Source organism: Gekko japonicus, unplaced genomic scaffold, assembly GCF_001447785.1.
Source record: "Gekko japonicus isolate JY-2015 unplaced genomic scaffold, Gekko_japonicus_V1.1 scaffold2211, whole genome shotgun sequence".
Lineage (NCBI taxonomy): Eukaryota > Metazoa > Chordata > Lepidosauria > Squamata > Gekkonidae > Gekko > Gekko japonicus.
Genome location: NW_015165883.1, coordinates 8,123 through 22,047, shown reverse-complemented (window position 1 = coordinate 22,047; position 13,925 = coordinate 8,123). Strand labels below are relative to the sequence as shown.

At 45.8% G+C, this 13,925-nt stretch overlaps 1 protein-coding gene across 1 annotated transcript in view; it reads right to left on the bottom strand.

Moving 5' to 3' along the window:
- The window catches only part of LOC107110510 (iroquois-class homeodomain protein IRX-1-like), a 91,320-nt gene extending 80,790 nt beyond the window's left edge, over positions 1 to 10,530 (bottom strand). The window contains exon 1 of the mRNA XM_015411298.1: positions 10,417 to 10,530. Within this exon, the coding sequence (XP_015266784.1) occupies positions 10,417 to 10,530 (114 nt within the window). The remainder of the gene's footprint in view (positions 1 to 10,416) is intronic.
- Between the last annotated feature and the right edge of the window lie 3,395 nt (positions 10,531 to 13,925).

Genomic DNA, 13,925 nt, shown 5'->3' with positions numbered 1-13,925 from the left:
GCATCCTTTAGGTCTATGGATGCATGTCAAGCCTCCTTGGATCGGAGGGGAATGATGGAAGCAAGTGTGACCATATGGAACCTGAAAGGAGAGATGAAGGACTTGACACCTCTTCTTGAATGAGGTAGAGGCCCCCATTTCTCCGTGGCGCAGTGAACTCTCAGGAGTAGTATTCCTGGCCCCTCAGAGATTAAGGCACAGCTTCTATGGCCCTCTTGAGGAGGAAGGATTGGCTCTCCTGCTATGGAGGGGAATGATGGAAGCAAGTGTGACCATATGGAACCTGAAAGGAGAGATGAAGGACTTGACACCCCTTCTTGAATGAGGTAGAGGCCCCCATTTCTCTGTGGCGCAGTGAACTCTCAGGAGTAGTATTCCTGGCCCCTCAGAGATTAAGGCACAGCTTCTATGGCCCTCTTGAGGAGGAAGGATTGGCTCTCCTGCTAGAGAATGTTGGATGCAGAATGGCTTTTGATGTCTCACTTTGGAGTTGGACCATAACTGGTGGTTGAATGACCACAGGAAGTAGGGGTGGTGGCATCACTTTGATGGCCTGTGAGGCAGGAGCCCATGAAACAATTGCCAAAGGTCCATCTCTTGCCTTGAAAACCTGATGGGTTGCCATAAACCAGCTGTGAATTGACAGTATTTTCCACTATAAAGGCCTTAGAGGTCTTCAAGCAGTCATGTCCCTATACCTGAGTACTATTTTTGAGTAACTAGTGGGATTTCTCGATATACTGTCATTATTGACTGTGCAGTCCTAAACAAAGTTGCACCCTTCTCAGCTCCCTGAAGTCAATGGGTTTAGAAGGGAATAACTCTATTTAGGATTGCAACTTCAACTTTTTGGTGGGTATGAAATATCATATTCTACTATCAGTAGCATCATCTGCTTTGAAAATAGAAATTACATCATGATTTATCAAATTACAGCATTCAGTAAATTTTTAAAAACCTTCAATGGTTTTTTTAATAGTCACATGATCTCTGTCCCTGAGGAAATGTACATATTTTAGCAACATTATTTTAATATTCATTGAAAATAGTATACCTTTCTCCTTCCAAATTTGTCTTAGATTTAAGTTTAGATGAAATGTAGTAGTAAATTTAAGCGGCAGGGTTGGGGGAGGGGTGAAGCCCTGAGCAATTTGAAGTAATTGCGACAAAATGTCTTTTGCTTCCCTTAACAATTCTCAGTGTTCTCTTTAGGGTGAAATTCAGTGGCAACATCAATTCTTTTATCAGTTTGAGATGAAGCGTCTTGCTTTTCTGATTCACACAGATTTAAGATCCTGCATCTGTTGGAACAGCTGTGGCAATATAGATTTAACAAGGTGTTTCAAGAATATGTGGCCATAACCTAGAAATGGCAACGATAATACACCTAATGCTCATAAACAGCAGATGAAGTGACCAGCCACTGGTGAGGGGAGGTGGACAGCCTCATAAACTAATGCTCTGCCTTAACAATCCCTGTGCACAGACATCAAGGGGAGGATTCTAGTCTAGATTCTGACATGTTGATTTTGTGAATGTAGGGATCCTGTTTTTCATGGAGGGAGCATTTCATGAAGTAATCTTTCCCCTGCAGTCAGGAGGGGTACCCTTCAGAGACAGAGTTATCTCCTGTTTCCAAGAGGAAGGCCTTACAGATTTGGGGTTAGGATGGATTTCTTGCTTTATACAGCCTGCCTTTGAAAGCACAGCAGGTATCATCTTCCCAAGTACAATAGTCTTAACTACAGGGGAAATGAGTGATCACCACGCCAGTCGGTATATGGCATGTTAATTTCACGTCTGCTCCATTAGAACTTCTTTGGTATCTCCATAAGACCTCTATGAATTAGGGTGTGTGTCTCTCCATTACGATGTTATATGCTCACACTCCTTTGTTTTTCAGAATATAAAAAGTTACCTGTGATTCTTTTTTTTTTCTAGCATGGTTTTTAAACAGAAATCTGCCAAGGGAATACCTAATTTACACTCAGATAATCTCAGCATTCCCAGAAACCCGCCCCTTCTTTTGATTAATATACCGTCATTTTCGCCCCCTGGATCGCATGGGAACCCCCTGAGTCTGCAGATACTTACACCCTACTTTGCCTGCAACTGGCTCTGTTTTGCAGCTTTCGTTATCCACATAGGGCTCATACCTTAACCAAGCATCAAAATGTAGCTCATGCCACAAGAACCTCAAAGGTGCCCCATTATAGCCACATTTCTGACGTGAAATGGACTTAAATTGCCTTTATAATGAGGGAACCTCCAGGAATACCGACCTCATGTAGAACTAATGTGGGCCAATTTCCTAACCGTGGTCAGGCAAGGAGGCTCCTGCGTTTCACCAGCCTCTCCCTCCTTCCTTTCATTTCCAAAGCTAACCACAATCGCTTGTCCCTGTGGACTGGAGACTGTGCTATACACCTTCTGAAAATCACAGAGGCAAAGTGCTTTGGGGCTTATCACAGAGAGCAGAGATACTGATGCCGCTGGAACTATGGGCTGGATCCAGCCACCTTTTGCACTCCTTCTCACCCAGTTCCCTTCCTCACTACAGCCTCCATCTCATATGCCTTCTATCCGTGAAGGTGCCTTGATACACAGCACAGCATTTCGCCAGTGGAAAATCTCATCGGCTCCAACCCATGAACCACGACAAGTTCCAAAAATGCAAAAGGAGACAGAGAGGATAAAGGGGAGACTATTGCCTAAAACTCGATTTGCAGAGTGGGTAGCATTAGGCTGGAATTCTGGAGGGACGTCTTGCCAAAGAATCCCTTCAGTGTGCCGCACACATGATACAAAAAGAACTCTAAATCCCTTCATTTCCACAGGCTAACCACCTGCCTAGAGCTTGAATTTTAAGGGCCAGCGTGATATTTGCCAGCTTTATCTGAGCCTAGATTATCTAAAATGATATTTTTTTTTTGCTTATAACATACACTATCAATAGTCACAGCATCAGATAGTATATAAGAACATAAGAAGACCCTGCTGGATCAGACTAGTGGTCCATCCAGTCCAGCATCCTGTCTCAGATAATAGTCAACTAGGCAGCCAACAACCAGACAAAGAGGCTGAAGCTATCCCTTGATGTGGCCTCCGGACTCTAGGATTCAGAGGATTAGTGCCTCTGAATATGGAGGTTCCCCTCAGTCACTACGGCTAGTCGCCAATGATAGACTTTGCCTCCATGAATCGATATAATCCCCTCTTCAAGCTGTTGTTGTTGTGATTCCCGAGGCCATCACTACATCATCTGGCAGCAAATTCCACATTTTAATCACTCTCTGTGTAAAGTGGTATTTCCCTTTGTCTGCCCTGAACCTACTGCCCATCAGCTTCATTGGATTCCATCAAGTTCTAGTATTTGGGGAAAAGGAGAAAAGTTTATCTTTGTCAGCTCTCTCCATCCCATGCATAATTTGATCAGCCTCTATCATGCCCCTTCCCCGGTCATCTCTTTTCTAAACTAAAAAGTCACGGACTCTTCAGCCCTTCCCCATAGAGAAAGTGCTCCAGCCCCCGAATCATCTCTATCGCCCTCCTCTGAACTTTTTCCAGCTCTGCAATGTCCTTTTGGAGATACGATGACCAGGACTGTACCCCGTATTCCAAATGAGGCCACATCATAGTTCTATACATGAGCAGTACAATATCGACCATTTTATATTCATTCTCTTTCCTAGTAATCCCTAACATAGAGGTTGCCTTTTCCATTGCCGCAGCACACTGGGTTGGGCACTTTCATTGAGCTACGCACTACAACCCCACAATCTTTCCCCCTCTCAGTGTCAGACCACTGGCCGAGTTACTCTCAACAACACTCTCTTTAGCAAACGATTTGTTTATTGAGAAAAGTAGCTAGTTCCAAGTTAAAGCATCCTTGTGTTAGAACTAACAATTTTGGCAAGTCTCCAGTTAATATAGGCAATTTGAAAGGACCCCTCCCCAATAGCAGAGAACACACACATACACACACATCACATTCATCACACCTAACCACTACATCTACCTCCCCCATGGGAATGCAGTATCCCACTATCTATATGGAAATTAGGTTCCAAACAGTACCCAGGCATCCCCCCACACACACATGGGGAGGGAGAGGTTTCATACTTGGGGAAATTATGCCACTAAGAGCAAATGGTTCACACATACATCTATCACTCCACTCCCCATAGGAATCCCCCTTCCCCCTTTTGTTTTGGCAAAGAGAGCTGGGTGTGAGGTTTGACACTCAGCAAGTTCAGACCCCAGTAGCCTATACTTGTGAATATCACTGTTCTTTCTGCCACCGCTTGCATGACTTTACCAGCAGCAAAAGGCTATAAAAGTGTGGTTGCTATCCTTATTTGTAAACACTCCAAGGCCTCGAGGAGATACCATAGGGGCATCTCCTGTGTCGCACTGTGGATTAAAAAGTACGGTTCCCCACCCATCCATGTGTTTCATTACAAACTCGAACGAATGATCCAGCAGTGCGCATGGCATGAAGACAGCCCTTACAAAATTAATTTTGCTGTAAGACCTCTTCTAAGCTGGCTTGCTCTGTCTGTCGTGGAAGAGTTTGCACCAGATGATAAAGAATAAAATGCCTCTGAATTGCATGCCAAGCACCAATAAACAGAAAATGGAGTCAGTCGCCACAGCACACTTAATTTATCCGGGAAGTGCAGACAGGCAATAAAAAGGCCATGAAATAATCTAGACATTATTGATTACAAGCTCTGTTCTTACCTCCTTCAAATTCATTTCCCATAGATTTTCCTAAACATCATCCAGGAAGCTTCCTTGGTTGATCTCCTCTCTCTTATACTATTTGTAGTAATTAATGTCACTGGAATGTGTGGCCAATACATATTTGATAAACACGGAATTGCTGTTTTTTTGTGTCGTAAAGACGGGAGGGAAAGCAGATACACATTCTGATTTCATTGCAACCATCTACTTTGAGTACGTTTCAGGAATAACAGCTGCGAGTCCTCATGTCTGCTCTACAGGTTCCCTTTTTGGTTGCTCGCAGTGCATTGAGACTTCAGAATCTGTTTTGTTTCACTGGCCTACCTTCATCTGTCAAGACAAATGAGGGGGGTTACAGTATAGTACTAATATAAACAGGATAGAGTTACTGCAAACAGTGCATAGTCAATTTTATACTGATGCAACTAACAACATATCTAAACCATACATTCATGTATGTTTTACAGATAACAACTACAAATAGTAAAGACGGACGAAATTGAACGAGGTAGTGACGGACTCCCCCGGAGCTGAGACTCGTTTCAAGGCGTCTTTTTCACACCATCTCATACAACTGTGCATCCACATGGTCACAAATCCTCCAAATAGACTTTCTTTATTCTTATGCGTTTTGGTGTTATTCAGAAATTATTCTTAAGAACAATATTCAGAACGGCCTGATCAACCTTGACAATGTGGATGCGCAGCTGTATGAGATTGTTTGTGTGAAAAAGACTGTTGAACTAGATGGGTGCCAAGGTCATAGTTTGCCTAGGGTGCCAAAAAACCTTGGGCCACCCCTGGCAGGGTCATCATACCGAGTAAACTCGGACATTGCTCACCACACTGAAAAAGCTGGGGGCTGCTGCTTTAGTTCAGCTCTGTTTGCCGGTAGCTAACTGTGGCCCTTTGGGGCAATGACCCACCAGGACATTTGCTTGTAAATTCAGTGGCCAGTTCCACCTCTGTGTGGCACCATATCATGTTCATTCTATGATTCTTCATTGACTATAATCCCTCTAAGAAGGAAAAAGAAATTACATTTGTTTTTTGTTTTTTTTAAAGCACAGTGAAGAATGAGATATACTGCAGTGAATAAGATCAAAACCAGGCAAACACAGAGATTTTCGAACGGGGGAGTTGTTTTCCAAGGAAATATTCTCTCTGCCAAAGTCTGTTTTTGTGCAGCCAACTGAAATGAGGAAACATTTGGCACGGCCCTCTGCTCATCCAGGAGTGAAGGGTCTAGCGCCATCACACACTTTCTCAACCACTAGGTGGTGCATAAACATAGCTCTCATGCCAAGGAAGACACTGTCTCTTTTATTACCAAGTTTCTAGGGCCCGCTCTGCTCAAACAGAGAAAACCATCCGGTTTAGTGTTCAATATACTGCAGCTAACGACTTCAGGAGGTTTTTAACAGAGGACCCACCCCCATCAACATTTTGTACATTTTAGGTAAAATGCAATGTGAACCATCCATTTTGGTAAAGGTAAAGGTTTCCCTTGCTCGAAAGCCAGTCGAATCCGACTCTAGGGTTGCGGTGCTCATCTCAAAGCCGAAGAGCCAGCGCTGTCCAAAGACATTTCCGTGGTCATGTGGCCAGCATGACTAAACACCAAAGTGCACGGAACGCTGTTACCTTCCCACTGAAGTGGTACCTATTCATCTACTTGCAATTTCTTGCTTTCGAACTGCTAGGTTGGCAGGAGCTGGAACTAGAGAGGGGAGGTCACTCCATCATGCGGCACACTCGGGTCTTGAACTGCTGAACTACTGACCTTCCACAGCCTGTAGTTCAGCATCTTACCCACTTGAGCCATTTTGGTATCTTAGTGCAAATCCTTATTTTTCTTATATCTCCTATGTAAAAAGTCTGTGATAATCCAGTTTTGGGGGGGGGGGAGGTTGGTTTTTAAGTTTCCACAAGAGCCTTATTTATTTTTGTTGTAACAGACTGCTACTGGTGGGCTTCAGGGCAGAGCCCGGTGCAACGCTGACTTTTTTCTAAGATTGCCAGCTTTTAAAAAATGGTAACGGGACTGAGAGAATCTCTCCTTATATATAATTGAATAGTGGGTACCAAAGTTCTAATTCTAAAATGCACTCCCTTAGTGTATGGCTGATGGCACTGATTTATTTTTATTGTAACAGACTGCTACTGGTGGGCTTCAGGGCAGAGCTCGGTGCAACGCTGACTTTTTTCTAAGATTGCCAGCTTTTAAAAAATGGTAACGGGACTGAGAGAATCACAATATAAGACAATATCTCAAAGGAAGCATAAGCTGTTGTGATAAGATTACGAAATACTTTTATTTCGTAATCTTATCACAATAGTTTATGCTTCCTTTGAGATATTAGCTTTTAAAAAAAAAATGGCAGGGGAGAAAAACTGGTCTTGACCCTTAGTGTTAGAAAGGCCTCCTCCCCGCCCCCGTTTCTCAGTAATGCCATCCAGTTTCTTCTCACCGATTTTTTAAAACTTCCTTTAATACAGAGTGTCTCAAGGAAGGGGGGCAAATGAGAGAACCTCTTGGGTGTGGAGTGAGTCAATGGCTGATTTCGCACCAGAGCTGCCTCGATGTTGCGCCGCCGTTTGCCCCGATACTATTGGTCAATTTCCCACCCAAAGCTGTGGGGCTGCATTTTGACTCGCGGCTTCGCCTGATTTCCCCCGCAGTTTCGTGATCCTGTTTTTTGAGGATCACGAAACTGTGGAGGAAATCGGGTGAGGCCGCGGGTCAAATGCAGCCCCGTGGCTTCGGGTGTGAAATTGACCAATAGTATTGGGGCAAACGGCAGCACAACATTGAGGCAGCTCTAGTGCAAAATCTCTCAATGTCACTCACAAAATTTCTTCATTTTCAACATGAGTGTCCATTAACATCATTCCATCTTTACTGCCTATTCTTCAGGTGATAAAATATGTATATTGTTAGTGATGTCCAATCATTTCACAGGAAGAACTACTACTACTACTACTACCACCACCACCACGACCACCATTACTACTACCACCACCACCACCACTACTACCACTACTACTACTAGTAGTACTACTACTACTCCTACCACCACCACTACCACCACCACCACTACTACTACTACCACCACCACTACTATTACTACTACTACTACTACAACTACAACTACTTTGAATGCTTTGCCTGTGCATCTTCCATAGTCTTTTTTGAACTATCCGGTATACAGATGCCAGCCTCCAGATAGGACCTGGGGATCCCCCAGAATTACAGCTTCTATCTGGACTACAGAGATCAGATCCCCCGGAAAAAATGGATGCTTTGGAGGGTGGACTTGGTGGCAATGTACCCCACTGAGGCCCCTGTCCACCCCAGTTTCCACCCCCAAATCTCGAGGAGTCTCCCAAATGGATTCCCTGCCCACAGGCTGAGCTGGCAACCCTAATCCAGTAGGTTCTTATGATACTAGTGGAAATGTTGTCCACGCAACACTCATGCTGACCTGGGGTTGCCCAGTCCCTCCTGGCAGCCAGTGGGGGATGGGGGTCCCTTGCCAGCAGCAGGGAGTTGCAGAGGGTGTTTCAGCGACATGCCCATGTGACTTCTTTGTTGTTCAGTCGCACAGTCGAGTCCGACTCCTCGCAACCCCATGGACCAGATCCCGCCAGGCCTTCCTGTCTTCCGCCGTCCTCTGAAGTTGGCTCAATTTCATGTTCGTTGCATCTATGACACTGTCTGACCATCTCATCCTTTGCCGTCCCCGTCTTCTTTAACCTTCAGTCTTTCCCAGCATCAGGGTCTTCTCCAGTGAATGTGACTTCTAACATGACCCAAAAATCACATAGGCATGTCAGGGACGTTGGGGCAATGCTCTGGTTTCTGGGCAAAAACTCTGTAGTAGGATTAGCTACATTGCAGCGTACATCACTTCGGGGTCATGCTGAAGTCACATAGGCACATTGCTGCAATGTTGTGTGCCCCTCCCTTTTTTGGTGGTTAGTACCCCTGCTAGCCAGCTGATCAGTGGCAGAGAGGTGGGACCTTGGAGTGGGGGGGACACCTGCCCTCACCGGGAGGGGGCCTGGCGTCCCTGCACCGACAATAGCTGCCCTTGCAAAGGGTGAAATTCAGAGGTCATTTCGGGGGGGAATGTGGGGAATGCAGTTCCCCCGGGTGAGGTGCAGGGGGCGGGGTACATGACGAAGCCCCGCCCCCTGCTTCCGGCCACCCCGCTTCCAGCTCTCATTCAGCCAGGAGGAGGCAGGAGAAGAGGGAGGGTAAGTTGCTTCCTCCCCGCCTCTCCCCACCCCTGCCTGCCTGGGGCCAGGGAGGGCCTTGGCGGGGCTTCCTTGCACTCCCGCTGGCCTTGCAGGTCCACTGCCGGGCCCCTGATGTCAGGGGGTGTGGCATATGCTAATGAATTATGCTAATGAGTTCCCCTAGCTCTTTTTCTACGAAATGACCCCTGGTGAAATTACATTGCTTGAGGTAAAAAACAGTCATGGAATCTGTATATAGACTTGAATGATATTGGACTTTCTTGTAATGCCTTGAATCTTTCTACTTAATGTGGTTATACTCTGACTTCTTTTCAATTTACAGAAATGGCCCAGGGCATTATGATGCCTAAGGCAGAAATCTAATGGTGTAAATAAAACCCAAAAAAATTGACAATATGCTGCCCTTCAGTGAACTCTCCCTGCAGACTTCCTCTTCCTTTCCTGGAATATGGGGTGGGGGGAGGGATTCCACTGTTTGTTTCATTCAGTGCATCTCTGCACTTGTTAACTGCATTTTACAGCATCTTACCTTGAACACAGTCAAGATCATTAACTTTACTACTGTAATTATCACCTGATGTTAAACGGTACCTCTAGCAAATTGAATTAAAATCTTTATCTATTCCCTCCCTGCCCATCAAAGGTGTTCAAAAGGAGAAGAGGGCTTTCTCAGAAAGTAGACGCATTATCCAGCTTTTGGGCCAAGATGACTCATCTAGGAGACATCAGTAGTGAAAAAAAACCTACAATCCCCCCACACCCAGTATGAATTATTACAAGTGGGACCCCACAATACTTGTGGAGGAAATTCCCCTTTTGGCTCAGTGGGGGGGGGACTTGTGGGGTGGTGGTGGGAATGAACCTGGAGTCATCCTCCACTGATGCTTGGCTTGGCACAGCTACTGGCATCTTCTTCAGCCACAGCCAAGCTTGACACGGCTGCCAGGCATCTACTGCCACCACGGCTGGGCTGCAGCAGCTGCCAACAGCCCTCCTCCACCACAGCTGGGTCACAGTGATGACGGCACACTGAAATGTATGGTGGACAAGATGACAGCCTGGTAAGGTAAATGAAGTAGATCAACCTGATCTAAGGTGACAGTTACGGTGTCATGTGGCATGCCACCAGGTCCAGGACTGCATCAAGGTTGCATCAGCCAAGTTTCTGCCACCATGAGTCAGCATTAGGACTCTGATTGGTGCTGAGATGTATATAATGAGTACAGTCTCCATATGGGTATTCACTCTGGTGAATGGAGTTATATGCGGAGCACTTTGTTGGATTGCCCAGTGAATTGGAAACTACAAATGCTGATGGACTGTATGTAAATATCATGTAAATAAACCACTGTATATAGTCAGCACTAGCCAACCTGGATTGTGTGTGATTATTGGCGCTTCCAATACGCTGACAAGTGACTCCCGGGCACCCTCCTCCATCACGGCCAGGTCCAGTGCAGCTGCTGGGCATTGTGCACCACCACAGCTGGGCTGCAGTGACTCCCGGGTGTCCCCCGCCATCGCGGCCAGGCTGCTGTGGCTGCCAGAGTCCTTTGAAGCTGAGGTCGTGCCCAGTGCAGCTGCCAGGGTGTAGTGGCTCTGTTCTGAACAGATAACAGCATTGTCTGCATACACACAAATATATATATTATGGGGGGAGGGGTTAAACCCATCTATATACTTTAATGTCGATTTCAGATTTTTCTGCAAACCTGTAGAGTGCCCCAAATTTGCAGAAAAATCTGCTCAGCCTCCACGTGGCCCTGATCTGCAGATTTAGCTCTCCACAGACGAGGGCCACAGGTGGCTAATAGTATACAGAGATTTACTCTCCGTAGGAGTGTAATGCTGATTTCCAAGATTTTATTCACTGAATATGGGTAGCCCCTTGTGATCTCTTAGCTGAAAAGGTAGGGAATAAATATTTGAAGTGAAATACCTGTATAGGAAAGCATGCTGTGCGAATGTACAGCATGAAACACATTTTTTTTAAAAAAAATAAAAAATAATAATCTCATTAGCAGAAGTCCAGCCGGACTTCACAAGAGTAAAAAGGACAAGTTGCCCATTCCCACAGCACATACGGAAATATGTCATGTGAATCCACAATCCATTCTTTTATGGCCAAGTCACTGTCTTTTGTAGATCCATCTGATGTTTTTAATATATATTTAATAGCACTTGCCTATATCCATCGCTGCCCTTTATAAACAGACAGACAGCCTTCGTCGTCCCAGGTTGCCTCCTATGAATGGCATACTATACATTACACATTTCTCATAATTCATCTCTTCATATGGGGCACACAATATAAAGGCAAACTTTATGAGATTTGGGCTCCCGGCTGTCACAGGGGCTCCTCTCTAAGCAAAGGAAGTGTGGCACAGCAATAGGACTGCAGCTGTACGACAACAATGACTATCGCTCCCAAGCTAATGCCCAAGGAAAACACTGCAATGGAGAACGTTACCAAAGTCGCAAGTTACAGATGCTCAAAAACAGTCCAGTGAACTGTCAGGGCTCTTTTTGTCGCAGGTACTCATTTGCATATTAAGTGACACACCCCTAATGTAGCCAATCCTCCAAGAGCTTACAGTAGCCCCTGTAAGAAGAGCCCTGTAAGCTCTTGGAGGATTGGCTACATTAGGGGTGTGTGGCCTAATATGCAATGGAGTTCCTGCTACAAAAAGAGTCCTGGACTGTTAACAGGAATTGAGCATTCTGCTGTAGACAGAATCCCTTAGTTGCATCCTAGACATCAAATCAGGAACATTCATGCACTGTTTTATCTTCCAATTCCAAAATCTCTAGAGCAGGGGTGTCAAACATAAGGCCTGGGGGGATGGATCCAGCCTGTCTAGGGCTCTTATGCGGCCCGCGAGCAACTGATGCAAGGGAGGGAGTACCAGCGAGGGGAGTGGGCAGGGCCACTCCATTATGGCTTTAGCATAGCAGAACGACCTCGCCTGCAGCAGTCAAGCATCGTGGGAGCATCTGCCCAGCACTGCACTCCTGCCTCTCCAGTCCGTCTCTGTGGGTTTTCCTCCGTACCCCCCTCTCAGCCCATGGGGCCACACAGTGAGAACACACCAACTCGGAGCTTACCAGCTGCTGTCCTTTATGCAGTTTCTATCTCTAGTACCCGGCATTATGTTTTATGGCACGCATGGTACAGCCCGACAAAGAGACATTTATGTCAAATTTAGCCCTTGTAACCAGGGCTATTTTTGGGCAGGAACGCACAGGAACGGAGTTCCGGCTGGCTTCAGAGTTGGCCATGCCCACTACAGCCAAAACCTCTGCATGTGTGGCTACAGAGGGAAGGCCTGGAGAGTGACCCCCCCGCAACTCTGAGGCTGGTGGGCCAGTGGGCCCCCTGGAAGGATCGGGGAGGCATTTAAATGCCTCCCTGTGCCTTCCCCAGCCTGTCCAAAGGCCGGCTTGGCTGGGGTCCCCACAGCTGCGGGGCACTCGGGCAAGCCAAGAGAAGGCATGGGGGTGTGGCCTAATATGCTAATGAGCTGTGCGGTCAGGGTGTGGCTTAATATGCTATTGTGTTTCTGTTGGGTGTGGCCTATTATGCTAATGAGTTCCCGCTGGGGTTTTTCTACAAAAAAGCCCTGCTCGTAACAAATGAGTTTGACAGCTCTGCTCTAGAGCCACCATCTTGGAAAAAATCAGTATTGCATTGTCTTTGATCCCATGAAAAGTCTCCATTGATGGAAGGGGTTCCCATAAGTTGAGCAGGACTTCCTCATCTTCCCATCTCCTGCTGCAGACGCCAATGTCCCATGAATGCTGTTCCTAGGGGACAGAAGAACACCCGGGAATAACATGAAGGGGGAAATGGAGGTCTGCGACGGGAAGGAGGAAATCAGTAAAAACTGCCCCCCCCATCTGTTAGTTGAAATGTTCTACTGGATCCAACCCATAGATTTGACAATTGCCTGTCTTTTTTATTTTCTTTGATATGTAAGGGGTCAGCCTATAATCGGTACACGGTGTAAGGATCCCTCTATCATGCTGCCTTTTTGCCTACAGGATATTGTTTCATGCCGTGAATGCATTTTTTGGCAAACACAAATATTCACCTTCTGCTCTCTGCAGTTCCACAATGGAAGACCATATTTCAGGACTTCTACGGGCAGAGGTATGACATATTGTATTTCTGCAGAATCAAGAGTTTTAGAGAAAAATGGAAAGCCGCAGTGACGGATGGTCACCATGAAGACAATTTACAGATTAGTCATGAGGTCCTGAGCTGGTGTAAATCAGAAGTGTCCACTTACAAGCCCAGAGATGTCTCCAACCCGTGAAGTATTTGCTTGCTACCCCATCCCTCCCTTTCCCTCCAGTCTCATCTCCACAACTTCAAACAGCTTGGCTGCTGATGCCGTAAGAACAGTTTAAATCATTAAAGGCCAGGGTTACCGCTAGCATTCACCCTAAAGTGAAATGCCTTGGTGAAATTGGATGTTCCTTTTGTGATCTTACGGTGGTAATTAAATAAATCTTGGTACTCACATAAGTTATTGAACGTAACACAACTGCTTTATTGCAACCAACTTCAGACTAACACAGAAACTGAAAGTAAGAACAGAGAATAGTCCAGTGGGTGGAGTTTTCCTTCAACCCATAATCAGGTCCCAGTTAACTTACTATCCATTTTACTACATCCGTTCCCCTTTAAGTTGTTGTTGTTGTTGTTGTTGTTGTTGTTGTTGTTGTTGTTGTTATTATTATGGGTCATTTTGTAGAAAAAGAGGTGCAGGAGCTCATTAGCATAACTCATTAGCATAACTTATTTCCTTACACCACACCCCCTGCCATCACCGGAAGTGTGTCAGAAGGCAACACCCACTGCTAAGGCTCCACTGGACTCTCTTGTATTGCTAGCTATTGGGGGGGGGGCGTGC